General features: G+C 38.9%; 1 protein-coding gene across 5 annotated transcripts; it reads right to left on the bottom strand.

Annotated features, from left to right (window-relative positions):
• Positions 1–301: 301 nt before the first annotated feature.
• Positions 302–15,253, bottom strand: LOC104946053 (uncharacterized). 5 transcript variants are annotated; one of them, XM_010771796.1, is made up of 28 exons: positions 14,438–14,497; positions 14,282–14,350; positions 14,095–14,154; positions 13,885–13,959; positions 13,735–13,800; positions 13,579–13,647; positions 13,399–13,458; positions 12,972–13,046; positions 12,821–12,886; positions 12,664–12,732; positions 12,505–12,576; positions 12,345–12,410; positions 11,998–12,069; positions 10,778–10,843; positions 10,506–10,574; positions 10,344–10,409; positions 10,189–10,260; positions 9,690–9,752; positions 9,341–9,403; positions 9,187–9,246; positions 8,968–9,042; positions 8,693–8,749; positions 7,744–7,806; positions 7,529–7,603; positions 7,255–7,294; positions 6,995–7,046; positions 5,313–5,727; positions 302–3,345 (listed from the first exon to the last, which is right to left on the bottom strand). In XM_010771796.1, the coding sequence occupies exons 2-28, from the start codon at positions 14,327–14,329 to the stop codon at positions 1,888–1,890; spliced, it is 3,492 nt and encodes a 1,163-aa protein (XP_010770098.1). In that variant the 5' UTR covers positions 14,330–14,350; positions 14,438–14,497; the 3' UTR covers positions 302–1,887. The 5 variants fall into 5 exon arrangements, with proteins under 5 accessions (XP_010770098.1, XP_010770102.1, XP_010770099.1 ...); XM_010771800.1 differs by lacking the exons at positions 14,095–14,154; positions 14,282–14,350; positions 14,438–14,497 and adding exons at positions 14,756–14,815; positions 15,242–15,253; XM_010771797.1 differs by lacking the exons at positions 12,972–13,046; positions 13,399–13,458; positions 13,579–13,647; positions 13,735–13,800.
• Positions 15,254–15,776: the final 523 nt, after the last annotated feature.

Raw genomic sequence — 15,776 nt, 5'->3', positions numbered from 1 at the left:
AAAAAAATACACACACAATGTATTTGTTTAACTCGTGCTTCAGCTCTCTGTCCCGCCCAGTGGTGACTGTCACCCACAGCACCCCTAATGAATCTCTTCGATGTTTAAATATCCAAAATCCAGTCTTTTTTATTTGTTTATTTTTTCTTCCGAGATAAATTAGCATCGGTCCTTTGTTTGTGAAATTGTTGACTTATTATTAAACGGTTTGTGTAAATGTGTCATCAGATAAAAAAAACGTCTTGTCAGTCGTGTGAAGGAATGAGGAAATAAAAGTGTTGTTCAGTTTCACAATCATCAATAAGTGTAATAATTTATTTGTTCTGTAAGAAACCAGCACCATAGAAAATATTTACCCATATAAAATACATACAGTGAACATATACGAATACGAGACGACAGAAGACACCGCTGATGAATACAGACACACAGTAATACATCAAGAAGTGACATGAAATACAGCAAACCTGACATGAAGGAGTCAGGTTAAAGTGCATCGGTCAACATTGTCTTAACTGGATTTAAAGAAAGACAACAAATTATTTGACACCCAGGAACATTTAACAACAGTTTGACATAATTCCTGTGTTTCTCCTTGTGGTTAAAAACCACCACAAAAAGGCACATTATAGACTTAAAGAGTCCCAAAAAAGTTATCCCTGAAACACCAGAAGTATAGAAATGAACAGACACCGTGTTTCAGAAACAAATATAAATGTGATTCACAACATAGATACAGAAGTCATTATCACAATAGTAGCAGCATCTCCACTGTACTGTATCTCACATAATTGGCAGCGAGGTCAGATGTTGCATTTCTATTCGGATGCCATGGCAACAAATATTTTTATAAAACGAGCATCAGCTTTAGGTAGTAAAAAAGAAGAAGAGGAAGTTATAACTCCTACTGTAGATTTGAAAATGTAGTGGTAACATCCATAAATGCAGCTTTTTGGCCCTGAAGTTCTATCTCAACACAATATCAGAAAATTCAAAAGTAAAGTGGTCATAATCACGTAACATTTCTACACACAGGGTCTTCACTTTCTTTACAGAAGCTAAACCCAAACGTTTGATGAATCGGTGTTTAAGTGAACCCAGAACAGTTCACTACATTTCCAGTGATTAAATGATGGGATCAGACTTTAGTCCCAGTCGACCTTAACACTGTACATGCGTTTATCACATTCATGTTGACATGCCCAAATGTACTTTGATACAAGCTGCACGTTCAGCTGAAGCTAATGTTGGCTTTCCTTTAGGACGTTTACAACATGTGTACGTGATTGTTATGAATTAAAATCTGCTTTATTCCTACGTTTTCTGAGAAGAACATGGTCTTACATTGGAAATAACTGGTAGAGGTTTTACAAACAAATGACATCATGTTCTCCTGCAATATTAACGGGGAACTGGAGAGAGAGAAATCCAAGATATAAAAACATACTTAGATAAAACTCTAAACCTTACAAACCTGAAGCTTGATATCTGAGCCAGCGTGACTCCATGACTCATTGATGTTTCACTTTTTGGCAGGAAAACTTGTCTTTGGCGATTTAAATTCATTTTAAAAATTGGACTTTCCCAAACTGAACCTTTAAACCACTTGATCCCATGACTGAAACCTTTGTTACACTATTATCTAGTCTTCTGGAACTTCACTTTTTTCTTTAGATGTCATGATATTTTATGTGAGTCTCCTGAAATGTGAAGAAAAGACAAGATGGCTGCAAATCAGAAACTATACATTTTTAACATTTCAAGACTTAAGTCCAACAGGAACTCATTTAGCATTTTCCCATTCTCATACTAAACTAATATTTTGGCACAAGTGGTTTTATTTGATAATGTGCGTATTAATATAAAGAAACGCCACAGGTAAACTATTTAGATATTGAGGCCGTCCTCCAGCATCGCTTTGGATCGAGGTCTGGACCCTCTGTGCCCTCTCCTCTCTCCCTCCTCTCTCCTCGTTCCCTCCCCCTCCTCCTCACCTCCTGCTCTCTCAAACCTCCTCACTCGTGTCTCATCGTGAGGAGTCTCCTTCCCTCCACTCCTCTCCTCCCTCCTCGACGCCCCTTCCTGACTTCTACGAGACTCCTTCCTCACGTTTCCATGTTCCTCCCTTCCCGTCCCTCTCTCAGACTCGCCTCCTTCTCTCCCTTTCGCCGCCTCAGCCCTCCAGTCCTTCCCTCCTCTCTCCTTCTCCCTCCAGCTCCCCGACCTCTCGCTCTGTTTCCTCTCCTTATCGATATCTAAAGTTTCGTGTTTGCTCCCTCTCTCGCTCCGGTGGGATCGATCTTTCTCGCCCCTCCCACTCTCCCCCGTCTCTCTGCCGCTCCTCTTACTCTCTCTCTCCGGGTTTACCCTCTCACCTGATCTGCCCTTCATCTCCTCCTGTTCTTTCCCAGCTGTATTTTTCTCCTCAGTCTTTTTATTCACACTTTTGTCCTCTCTGGTCTGATCTCGCTTGCTCTCAGGCTTTTCTCTACCGGCTGTGATTCGGTTCTCCGTTTCTTTGTCTTTCTTCTTCCCTTTCTGTGGCTGTTCTTTCAAAACCTCCTCTCTAGTCGCTTTGACGCTCTCCACTTTCTGCTCCTTTGCCTCAGCAGAAATCTTCCCCATCTTCTTTTCTCCGTCACCTTTTCCCTTCGTGCTCTCCTTCTCCGTCACGGCATCCCTTTTTCTCATTTCCTCCTCTATTTCCTCTTTGTTCTTAAGTCCCTCTCCTTTTCCGCTCACACTCTTCTCCTCCTTTTTCTCCTTGTTCACACTTTCCTTCTCCACCTCTTTAATCTTCTTCTGCTCCTCCACCTTCTTGTCCATCTTCTCCTCCATGAGGTCCAGCTCCTGCTCCAGCTCCGCCAGCTTCTTGGGATCAGACTCGAAATCGTCGTCCACCTCTTCCTCCACCTCCACGATCTCCTCGAACTCCTCCACCTCGATGCCGTCCATGGTTTTCTGCAGCTGCGTCTTCACCTTGTTCAGATCCAGGAGGCCATCTTGTAGTTCTTTGCACACGTCCCTGATTTTGGTGGCAAATTTAGTTTTGGCGCCCTTGCGGAGCTCGTGAGAGTCTTTGGCGAGGAAGAAGACGTCCAGAGCGAGGAAGAGACCCGACATGACGCCCGTGGTGACGCTGATGGCCTGCGCAGCTTTAGCGGCTCCGCCTGCCACGCCCAGAACCTGCACGGTGCTGATGAGTTTATCCGTGTTGATCATCAGAGCCTTCCCCGCGCGGCCGCCCTCCTTCATCACGTGCTTCAGGTTGTGGTTCATCGCCTTCTTCGCAGCGCTCTGGGAGTATTTCTCAAAGTCCCACTCCTGCAGGGTGGCCATACCGGCCTACGAAGGAACACAGACAAGAAAGGAAAGTGAGAACCGTGTCAGAAAATATATTATTCAAAAAATAAATGTTAACCTGTTAAGCCCCGAGCCTGTTTTCCAGGTCTCAGGCTCGAAAATGACATTCCCAGAACAAATGACTACATCTTCACTTCTAAAAGGGGTAAATTAATAATGTTGTTTCTTAAAGCAAGGATAAACCTGTGAGTTGGACGTAGAAGAATCAGAATCGATATAGATTTTTTTAATTTTAAAGTAAATTCAGATTGAACATAGTGAACTGTAAAGGATAGTGTCCGTCCAAAAATAAAACATTACTTATAGTGAAAAGCACCCTTGAACGCTGATGGATTATCAGTAATCATCTCAAAGTGACACAGACACATTGGATTAACCATCAGCAGCGTTTTTATCGTTTTAATGCCATTGAACACAACTTTTGATCAGAATAACAGCAAAGGTAAGAAATGTGCCGTTGCTGCTACCTAAAGCTACGTTGTGTGATGTCTGGGTTCGCTTCCCATACCGCGAGTTTTGATCGCTCAGTCATGATACTTATACATCTAGAATCTGTGGAATCTCAGCTTGCTAGCTGATATCTTGTTTGTGCAGATCCGATAAGTAATAAAGTGTGTTAGCATTTTTTCGCTCAGGGCTCATTTAGACACTTCTTGTGAGACTTGTGTTTTGTTTCGGTAAAAATGGTTAGCTGAGTTTCTTCCCGTTAGGTGGGTAAGACACATTCATAGTTTATTAAATGTTAAGAAGCCCAGACGCTGTTTCTTGCAAGATGTTGCCGTTGCCTGGGGCTTAACAGGTTTTAAGGGACACTACGAAGGTTGAAGTTCTTTCTGTGATTTTTAAGAGCTATTGCTCACTGGCATCACACAGCTTTTTTCTTAGAATTCAGCATAAATACATTCAAAAAAACAAAACTAGGGTTAAAGTTACTCTCATTTCAAATATCTGGTGTTATTCTTTTATATTTGTTAGATTATGCTGTAATGTTTTGGAAAACAACAATGTCGTCAATAATATCACATTTTAACATGGAAGAAAGACTCACAGGTAAACGGCTGATTCCTAATATATTACTTAAACAAAGGAACATTTGGTTGGATTAAATCTATAATCGTAATGTGAAAGAGTTAATGATGTACTAAAAAACTACAGGATGACAAAAGTATTTATCCTGAATGAAAGAACCAGATTTTGGCATGAATTTCTGGGAAAAATAGTGCATGTGATCCAGAGAAAACATCCTTAGACAAAACAACGTACAGTGTGTGTCTCTTCTCTCATATGTAGTGTTGGCAACGGCTAATAATCTTATACCAACAACACTTTATTTGGTTAATAACCTTTTCAGTATGTTACACAAAGGCACCATCACTCACATTTTAATCTTTAAGTTAATTTATTTCCATAACTATTGTAATGTGAAATGAATGTACCGGCTAACTAAACTATCCTCATGTGTAGTTCATTAACAAAGCTAACACACACCTGTTGGTATAACGTTCCTTAAACTCTTCTCATGTTGAACTCAAAAGCACTTAAAGTCATTTTTTAGGCTTTAATAGATGTTGATGCTTGGGTGTTACAAATAGTGACAAGTGTTTAGATTTTTTACATAAAGACATAAACATTAAAGAGATATTGACATATTTTATTCCATTTCTATGTAAATACAGCTTTATTTTTTATAATTCTTTTATGTTATTATAGTTTTCTGAAATAGTTCTGTATCTGTGTTTTACATTTTTGTTTTACTTTTATGTATGCACCACGACATCAAGTCAAATTCCTCGTACGTGTCAACCTACCTGGTAATAAACCTGATTCTGATGACAGTGCTATGACCCTTGCTGCTCTACATGTATTCTCTGACAACCAGAGAAGAAGAGAGACAAGAGGAACGTTTCTTTAAAGACTTACAAACCACTGAATCTCAAACATGTCCTCACCTGCACAAACTCCATGCACTCCCTGATGTCCTTTATCTCCTCCTGGTATCCCTGGATCATTTTCTCCAGATTCTTCCGGTCCATGTTGGAGTGAACTGTGTCCGTGATGTTGGCTGTTGCCGAGGTGATGCTGCCGGCCGTCGCCACGGCGATCCCCACCGCCGTCACGATAATAGAGGCGCCCATAGTGAAAGGAGCCAGGATGAGGCCAGTGATCGTTGCGATGCTGCCCGCCACACTGGCCACGCCCCCCCCCACCGCAGCCTGCACCGTCTTCTTGTGGAATTCATCCGCAGCGTCGGCCAGAGCCATCAGCTCCAGGATTCGATGCTGTAAGGACGCCCCTCGCTTGTTGAAAAGACGCACGAACAGACGGGCGGCCATGTAGACTCGATCAGCCGCCTGCTCCATCATCCTGCACAGAGACATGAGGGAGGCTTGAAACTAAAGGTATGCTGCACCAGGTGAAGGTACATTTAGACGCTTGTATGTCTAAGACAGGGGGGGGGTGTCCAAACCTTTTTCACCGAGGGCCACATACAGAAAGATACACGAAGGGCTGGGCCGCTCACTAGAGGCGGGGTCTATTGCCTCGTAAGTTAAGTTATAAATTAGCACAATAGCTAAATTAGGCTTGATACATGAATAGGCTTTAAGAACAGCCTCACAGCTCTCCAGAGGGTTTCATTTATCTTGTTGGCAACTCATCCCTTAAAACAGGAGCCTCAGAGTGATTATAATAAGGGGAGATATGAAGGGTCTATTTCAAACTCATGTTAAAAAGTTAATGGGCTTTTTCTTATCAACTAAGGTTTGTTAGAAAATGTTTCGGGACGGGAGCACGTTGATACTGTACGACCTTCCTAGCTGGAGATATGGCCGCATTTTACAATAAACTTCCGTTGGGTCGCTTAAAAACAAATATCACAAATCGAATCGCAATATCTGTCAGAAAAATCGCAATTAGATTATTTCCCCAAATCGAGCAGCCCTACTTCCATTATACTTTTTGAATTTGCTGAGGGCCGATTCAAAATGGTCCGCGGGTCGCATTTGGCCCCCGGACCGCAGTTTTGGACACCCCTGAACTAAAAGTATGGTGCACTCGTTACATTTAGAAGCTTTTGTGTCTAAGAAATAGCATTTTCCTATGTGAAGGTGTCCAAAGGGAAATGTGCAGGTGGTCAAAGATAAATATGTACTACACCAAACTTTGACAAATATTGGACAATAATGATTCATTCAACCCTACTTCTAAAGAAAGCCCTTTATTAACAATTTCACAATCCTACCAGCTAAAGTAATTAAAGTAAGCTCCAGAGCACCAAGTCAAATTCCTCGTACGTACCTGGCAATAAACCTGATTCTGTAAAGCAGCTGGTCAATGTCACCTAGAATGATTCATTATCATTCCCTTTCTTTTAACCCAGCAGAGCACAACAATAATTCCTCATTAAAACATTTTTGATCAACTCAACCTGCACCTGGAGAAGCAGCAGACAATTGATGATGGGTTCAAGTTGGTTAGTTCGGGTTAATTCATCTTTTTTTTAGTTAGTTCAAGCTGTCTCTTGACTTTTATGAGTCATTGAGCTTCCTGGCAATAGTGACAGTGCTTTCTATAGATGTGATAAATATTAAATTTGAATGAAAATGTATTGAAGTCCCAAAAATGAACTTACATTTCCTCATCTTGCTCCTGTAAGTTAGAGTTCTCGTTCCACTCTGCCCAGCCTGTGAGCCACAGCAGAGAAATATCAGTTAGTACATGGAGAAAATACATGACACAGCTTTTTGCTACTGATTTTCTGTGCTGATTTCTCAAATCTTATTTTGAATGATTTAATAATAATGCAACATTCTTTTTGTGTAAACATGAATCAGTGGTTTTCTCCTGTTGACTCGCAAAACAAACAGAAACCAAAGTAATGAACAAACTGACCTTTTACTGTGTTCCACCATAGCGTCAATTCATCACTTTCCTGAAAAAAGAGACAATTGTCAACAAAACAAATCACAGATGCACTTTTTTTTGTCGGTCAAAATGTTCACATGTGCCGATGATAGTTTTTCATTGCACAGAATTTGGTATCGGTGGATCTCTATTTGTGGCACCATACATAAATATACACATTAAAGTAAAGTAAAGATTATGCTAAATAAAAGACCAGACCGAGTAAACCAAACCAAAAGGAGAGAAAGACTCTGAAACACACCGGCTCAGTTTCCAGAGGGTGTTCTCCAGTGGGATAAGCTGCCATCTCCACATTCTGCACGTCCACAGTGCTCTCCTATACAAAACAAACACAACAACACTTTCACAGAACTCAGTTTAAAGGGTTTGTCTGTTAACACTCTCTCCAACATCCCCTCTGTTTGTCTGTTAGCATCACACAGACACCTATCTTTTTAATAATATCATCATGCTGACCTGTGCTGGGTTCAGATCCTGCATCTCAACAACTTCCTGAATATCAGCCATCTTGTCTGAACCCTGTGGAGGAAAAACTCTGTCAAATTGAACAACTTGAAAACACATTAATTAAAAAAAAGGTCTGTGCCGAAAATAACTCGGGAACATTCTAATGACCTTATGGACTGATCCACGGAAAATGTGTAAGTTATGCAAAACAGCTTTAAAAAGAATTTAAATGGCCAGAATTTGTTTTATAAATGGAAAACATTTCCAACATGTTTCTTTATTGCACAAAGTTTCAGATCTGTCTTTGGTGAATATTCCATATTTCATACTAGGGCTGCACGTTATTGGAAAAAACTGACATCGCAATTTTTTTTCCCGCCCTGCGATATATATTGCGATATAAAATACAGGAATTAAAGAAAAGACAGTTTTTCTTTGTCCGCAAACCATCCTTTCTTCAACTTTAATGCGATACAATTGGTATTTTTTTTAACTATCTTTAACCGGATGAAGGATTTTAGTCACGGACGTCTGGATCTTAAGTTATCAGAGCAACAAGCTGAGCTAGCTCGGTTAGCCGCGCCAAACTGGAGAAACACATGAAACGAGTTTATTCAGTGTTTTTACCTTTAATCACCGGGTCCGTTTGGAGATTTGATTGTGATTGGTGGTTTGCTGCATGTCACTCACTCAGGTACCCCTGCGGACATGAGAGCCGCGCAAGTTTTCCTTTTGTAGCAAGCAGCAAAATAATTGTAACATGACGTGTTTGAATCAATTTGCCTACTTAATATCGCAAGTCCTAAAAAAATTAATAAAAATAAGTAAATAAATAAAATCGCACGACCTGCGATGTGACTATCGCTCATGCCCGTATCGCGATTATCGACACGATATATCGTGCAGCCCTATTTCATACAGTCTATTGTCATGACTGAGGAATAACTAGAACACATACCTGTAAATTCAACTTTGACATTTTGGGACGAGTTGTCTTGACTCTGAATGAGACAACCTGAGAAACAGAACAAGAAAAGAAAATAAGTTTTGTTAACGAGAAAATGCATTTAAACATCAAAGTTAAGAGCAAGATAAAAGTAATCTCTTCATGATATAAAATCTGAAGAAGAATAGCTGCTAACACTCCTTTCTGTCACAGCTACAGAATGGATGTAACAATAATAATAATAGATTTCCGTTGTTGTTTTGCTGAACAATTGAACAACAACTCACTCTTTTTTTCTTCTTGATGGTTTTCCTGCGCCTCAGCCCGATGCCTCCTGTCGGTGCCTCCAAGTCCTCACTGTCCTGCAAATGAACACACAGATATCCAGACATGTGCATTTAACCAAGTATTGTATTTAAGTACACATTTGAGATCCTTTATAATTAAACTAGAATATAATAAATAAATGTATTTGATGCCTATCAGTGCCTCCGATAACGTCGTACCTGTTGTTCAATGGTTTTGGGCGTCCTCCTGAATATTCCAGCGAACCCTCCTTTTTTCTCCTGTTACAAAAATAAAACATGAATTTGATTAAAAAAAAGTCTTACATATTTAAATACAATCAACCTGTGTAACACACTCTACATCAAGACTCACCTTTGTGGTTTCAATAAGATTATCGTTACTGTTGGACAATTCACCGAGTGCTGAAAGGTCATCCTTTAAAGTAAAAATAAACAACAACAAAAAGTCAATACCGCTCAAACCTTTGTGTGGAAACCATCTCTGAGAAGAAACCAAAGTGGCTCATCATTTGATGTCTGAGTTTGAATTCTTACTCATTGGTTCTATCTCTTGTGGTTATTTCTTTTAGACATTTGAATGTATTTTTCTTATAATTACATTGCTGAAACTTTGAATCCTGCAAAATGTAATAATTTGTTTTGAATGATCTCGTCTGTGTTGTTTTAATCTTGCTCTCGTCCACAGACATTGAGACTCTCACCTCTCCGTATCCTGGCAGGCTGTCGCAGCTGCCGTAAAGATCGCTTGTGTCCTTGAGAGGATCCTGAAAAACAAAAAGAAACATATTGGTTTTAGCTTTCTGGAAGTTATTTACCTCAATCATTTATTTGAAATATTTTACAGTAAGGATTTCACACATTTCTCTGCATGACTGCTGGGGCAAAATAATCACCATTAAAATATTATAGCAATAAACATACTTTAAAATATATATAATTAATACTATACTTCTTTTTTTGTCAAATATATGACGCCCAAAATATGAATATAGGGAAGAGAAGAGAGTCTGTAACGCTGGAGTTTACATGATATGACCATATTTATATTATTGAAATAAATGCTATTTCATTGTTTTAAAATATCACAGTAATTGTGAATACCGGTAAAACAAGACACCTGTTTTTTCACAGACCGCGAAACAACCACAAATGAGGCACATCACTACATAAAAAATAAATAAAACATGTTTGTTAGGTTACCTTCTCAGCAAATAGGCGTGGAGACGGTTTTGGAGACTTCTTGAAGATCCCTGCCAGTCCTCCTGTCTTCTCCTGAAACATAGGAAATACGCTCATGTTAATATTTAAATAATAATTAACAGCAGAACAAAGAAAACAGAAGATGTGTTTTGTACCTTTGCTTTGTTTGCTTCTAAGAGATTTTCACAACTGTCTGATAACTTTGTATCCTCGTTTAATTCCTGAACGCACACAACCAGAAAACAAGTGAATAAAACAAAAAGTCAAATGTTGTGATAAATGTTGATATGTATGTGCAGGTAGAGCCGCTGCTGTACCTCGTCTGTTGTCGTCCCCTCTGATGGTTTAGCAGTCTTTTTAAAAATGCCACTGAAAATATTTTTCTCCTGAAAACAGAAAAACACTGAGTAAGTGAACACTAACATTTCTTAAGCTCAACCTGATTACAAAATAAACGTATTCATCCAAACTAGCTAATAAATATTCTGTTATTTTCTAATTGACATGGGAAACTGCATGTTGTAGCGCATTTCAATAATCCATTTTAAATATTTTATAGTGGGGACATTTCTTTTTTGGTTCACAGTACCTTTGTGTTGTTGTTTTCAAACAGACTGTCATTACTCGCGGACAGCTCCTTCTGGTCGTCCTTGTCCTAGATAGAGAGGAATGGACAGTTTATAATGTTTATTTCTTGTGTCTTCATTTCTTTTATGTACATTGCCTTGTGTTTTTGATGCTGCTCCAACACAAACATTTCCCAAATTTGGATAATTAAATTACCCATCTATCTACCTACCTACCTACCTACCCATCTATCTATCTATCTATCTACTGTACCTACCTACCCATCTATCTATCTATCTATCTATCTACTGTACCTACCCACCCATCTATCTATCTATCTATCTATCTATCTATCTATCTACTCTACCTACCTACCCATCTATCTATCTATCTATCTACCTACCTACCTACCTACCTACCTACCTACCAACCAATCTATTTATCTATCTACCTACCTACCTACCTATCAATCTATCTACCTATCTACTGTACCTACCCATCTATCTACCTATCTATCTACTGTACCTACCTACCTACCTACCTATCTATCAATCTACCTATCTACTGTACCTACCTACCTACCTACCTATCTATCTACTGTACCTACCTACCTACCTACCTACCTACCTACCTACCTACCTACCTATCTATCTATCTACCTACCTACCTATCTATCTACCTACCTACCTATCTATCTATCTATCTATCTAACTACCTACCTACTTACCTATCTACTGTACCTACCCATCTATCTACCTATCTATCTATCAACCTATCTACTGTACCTACCCATCTATCTACCTACCTATCTATCAACCTATCTACTGTACCTACCCATCTATCTACCTATCTATCTATCAACCTATCTACTGTACCTACCCATCTATCTATCTATCTATCTATCTATCTATCTATCTACCTACCTACCTACCTACCTACCTACCTACCTACCTACCTATCTATCAATCTACCTACCTATCTATCTACTGTACCTACCTACCTACCTACCTACCTACCTATCTATCTACCTACCTACTTACCTATCTACTGTACCTACCCATCTATCTACCTATCAACCTATCTACTGTACCTACCCATCTATCTATCTATCTATCTACCTACCTACCTACCTACCTACCTACCTACCTACCTACCTACCTACCTACCTACCTACCTACCTACCTACCTACCTACTTACCTAACAGTGTGTACAGAGGGTGATGCTAACAGAGTAACTCTCACCTCTGCTGTCGCCTCGTCTCCAGACGCTTTGGGGGTTTTCTTAAGAAGACCACCGAACAGCCCGCCTTTCTCCTGACGAGTGAAAACAGGATTGATTAATGTGATTGCCAACCATGTGTCGAAGCATACAGTTTACTTTTTTTTCGACAGTGGAAGAAGTATGGAGGAATTATACTAAAGTAAAAGTAGTAAAAGAATAGAATAGAATATATCTTTATTGTCATCATACAAAGTACAACGACATGTCTTTGGTAACTCTCAGTGAAGTAAAACAGGTTAGGTATACAAGTATTTAGTTACAGGGAATGTTACTGCATTCAAAATCTTATTAAAAGTAAAGCACTGACCTCGTCAAACAGGTTGTCGATGCTCCCTGATCGTTTGAAGATGCCAGCCAGGCCTCCTTTTTTCTCCTAAAACATAGATACAAAAATAAATAAAAGTCAAAAACACATTTGCTCTGGTTTCATTTCATGTTGAATTGTTAGTTTTTTCTGGATGAAGTACCTTTGGGGCGGGGGTGTCCTCCAGATTCTCACAGCTACCAGATAACAGTTTTTCTGTGTTCACCTCCAGCTCCTGAATTCAAACCAGAAAACTGTGAATGAAATATCTATCTTGTCCTTCACAGTAAATGTAATGACTGAATGAATCCAATCACAGTACCTTGTCTGCTGCGGCGCCCTCTGCAGGTTTCTGCGGCTTTTTAAACATGTTGCTAAAAATATTTTTCTCCTAAAACACACAATAGGTTTTCAGTAAACGCGTTTTATTTAATGTATGTAGACATTATTTGAAGCTTCTGTCGCATTACACTGCTCACCTTAGGTGTGTTATTCTCAGACAGGTCATCATTGCTCGCTGACAGCTCTTTCTCAGCCTCTCCTTCCTGAAACACAGACATTGATGTTTTATGAAAACTGTGAATTGTTTAAAGGGTAAAAGAATGTATTTCAAATTCAGTAAACACTCACCAGAGTCTCTGCCTTCTCTCCGGACGCTTTGGGAGGCTTTTTAAGGAGACCGCCGAACAACTTTCCACCTTTCTCCTGATGATCCGTACAAGAATAAATAGAATTTGTTGAAGTCAATAAAGTATTTCCAATAACACATTACATTTAATTTTAGATGACACTTTTATCCAAAGTGACTTACAATAAGTGCATTCGACAAACAAGATACAAACTTGAAGAAAACAGAATCATATAAGTACATCAGGTTTCATAGAGCCAAACATTTCAAGTGCTACTCAACTGGCTTTAGATAAGCCAGTCCTTCATTAGTATATAAGTGCTTTGTTAGTAATTCTTTGTTAGTCATGTTATTGCTCGAAGTGGAGTCGAAAGAGATGAGTTTTTGGGTTAAAATATCGATATTGATGTAGATTTCTAACTCTCTGACCTGTTTGTTCCCAGATAAATTCTCAGTGCTGGCGGAGAGATCGCTGTCGAGCAACTCGTCCTGTAAAGGGTTTTCAAAAAGTCAGCAAAAAAAATCAAGGAATACTAAGTGTTAGTTCATTTGAATTTTTCCTCCTGCATGAAAGGACATTTCATAACTGAATGAATCCACTCACAGTACCTTGTCTGCTGCAGCGCCCTCTGCAGGTTTCTGTGGCTTCTTAAACATGTTGCTGAAAATATTTTTCTCCTAAAACATAACATTGGTCGTCATTGAACGCTCACATGAAGATATTTGATTTACATGTTTTGATTTGATTTGCATTACACTGCTCACCTTAGGTGTGTTATTCTCAGACAGGTCATCATTGCTGGCCGACAGCTCTTTCTCAGCCTCTCCTTCCTGAAACACAGACATTGATGTTTTATGAAAACGATGAATCTTTTCGAGGTTCAAAAATATATTTCACTTTCAGTAAACACTCACCAGAGTCTCAGCCTTCACTCCGGACGCTTTGGGAGTCTTTTTAAGGAGACCGCCGAACAACTTTCCACCTTTCTCCTGATGAAACGTACAAGAATAACAAAAATGTGTTGAAGTAAATAAAGTATTTCCAATAACACGTGCAAATGGGTTGAAATCATTGAACCTTGAATCTTGAATATCAATATTGATGTAGACTTGTAACTCTCTGACCTGTTTGTTCCCAGATAAATTCTCAGTGCTGGCAGAGAGATCGCTGTCGAGCAACTCGTCCTGTAAAGGGTTTTCAAAAAGTCAGCAAACACGAAAAAGAATCGAGGAATACTAAATAAAAGTCAATTAGAATTTTTCCATCCTGCTTGAAAGGCCATTTCATAACTGAATAATCAAATCACAGTACCTTGTCTGCTGCAGCGCCCTCTGCAGGTTTCTGTGGCTTCTTGAACATGTTGCTGAAAATATTTTTCTCCTAAAACATAAGATTGGTCGTCATTGAACGCTCACATGAAGACATTTGATTTACATGTTTTGATTTGATTTGCATTACACTGCTCACCTTAGGTGTGTTATTCTCAGACAGGTCATCATTGCTGGCCGACAGCTCTTTCTCAGCCTCTCCTTCCTGAAACACAGACATTGATGTTTTATGAAAACTGTGAAATAGTTTTGGAGATGCAGAAATATATTTCACATTCAGTAAACACTCACCGGAGACTCTGTCTTTTCTCCGGACGCTTTGGGAGTCTTTTTAAGGAGAACGCCAAACAACTTTCCACCTTTCTCCTGATGATCCGTACAAGAAAAATGTGTTGAAGTTAATTAAGTAAACTCTCATTTAGTTAAACATGTCAATATTGATTTGTAACTCTCCGACCTGTTTGTTCCCAGATAAATTCTCAGTGCTGGCGGAGAGATCGCTGTCAGGAGACTCGTCCTGTACAGGGTTTTCAAAAAGTCAGCAAATTCATAAAATATGGGAATACTAAATAAAAGTTGCCTTAATTATTGTTTTTTACTGATGAATAGGTTGCAAATAATTTCCCATTTTACAAAATATTTCTGTTTGTATTACTTACATTAATAGAAATAAAAATACTTCTGGACAAATATACTCATACTTTTTAACAATAATGGGAAACATTTGCCAGATGTTCATGTAAAAAGAGAAACAAAATCCATCATTCTAAGACAGAAAAATAATAATTTAACAGAAATGTATCATTAGTTCAGTCTTACTCTCAACACATTTTGGTCACCAAACAATATTAAAGTGATCATAAAAGACTTCCAAGCATGCTTCCATAATTCTAAATACAAAATATGAAGTGTTTATTTCATTAAAACATGTAACACATTTCACCTCCTCAGGTTGAGCAGCTTCTGCAGATTTAGGAGTTTTCTTGAATATTCCACTAAATATTCCTCCTTTTTCCTGAAACATACAGTTAAAAAGTGAGTGCTCTCTCCTTAAGTTATTCAGGACTGTTTTTTTAATTAAGCATTCATCTGTTTACCTTAGTGTTGAGAGCTTCACTGCTGCCTGTGAGTTCATCGTCTGTTGATTGTGTTTCCTGAGAAACAAAATCAAACACAACATTAAAAGCTGTTACACTTTCTGACATTTGTCCATTATACTTCTAACAGTGATCTTTTACAGCTAACAGGAACAGCACTATATCAAAAGGGACACCTCCTCTGCAGCAGCACTGTCTTCAAGTGTGGACGACCTCTTGAACAATCCACTGAAACCTCCGCCTTTCACCTGAAACACACATGCATACAAACTTTATATTCAAATGACCTGTTCCACACAGAGAACATATGGATCACTTACAAAAATCATTAAACACAACTCCAATCAGAACCAAAGGACGCGTTTTAGAAACAAATATATA

Source organism: Notothenia coriiceps, unplaced genomic scaffold, assembly GCF_000735185.1.
Source record: "Notothenia coriiceps isolate Sejong01 unplaced genomic scaffold, NC01 NC01_scaffold00010591, whole genome shotgun sequence".
Lineage (NCBI taxonomy): Eukaryota > Metazoa > Chordata > Actinopteri > Perciformes > Nototheniidae > Notothenia > Notothenia coriiceps.
This window is presented reverse-complemented; position numbering and strand designations above follow the sequence as displayed.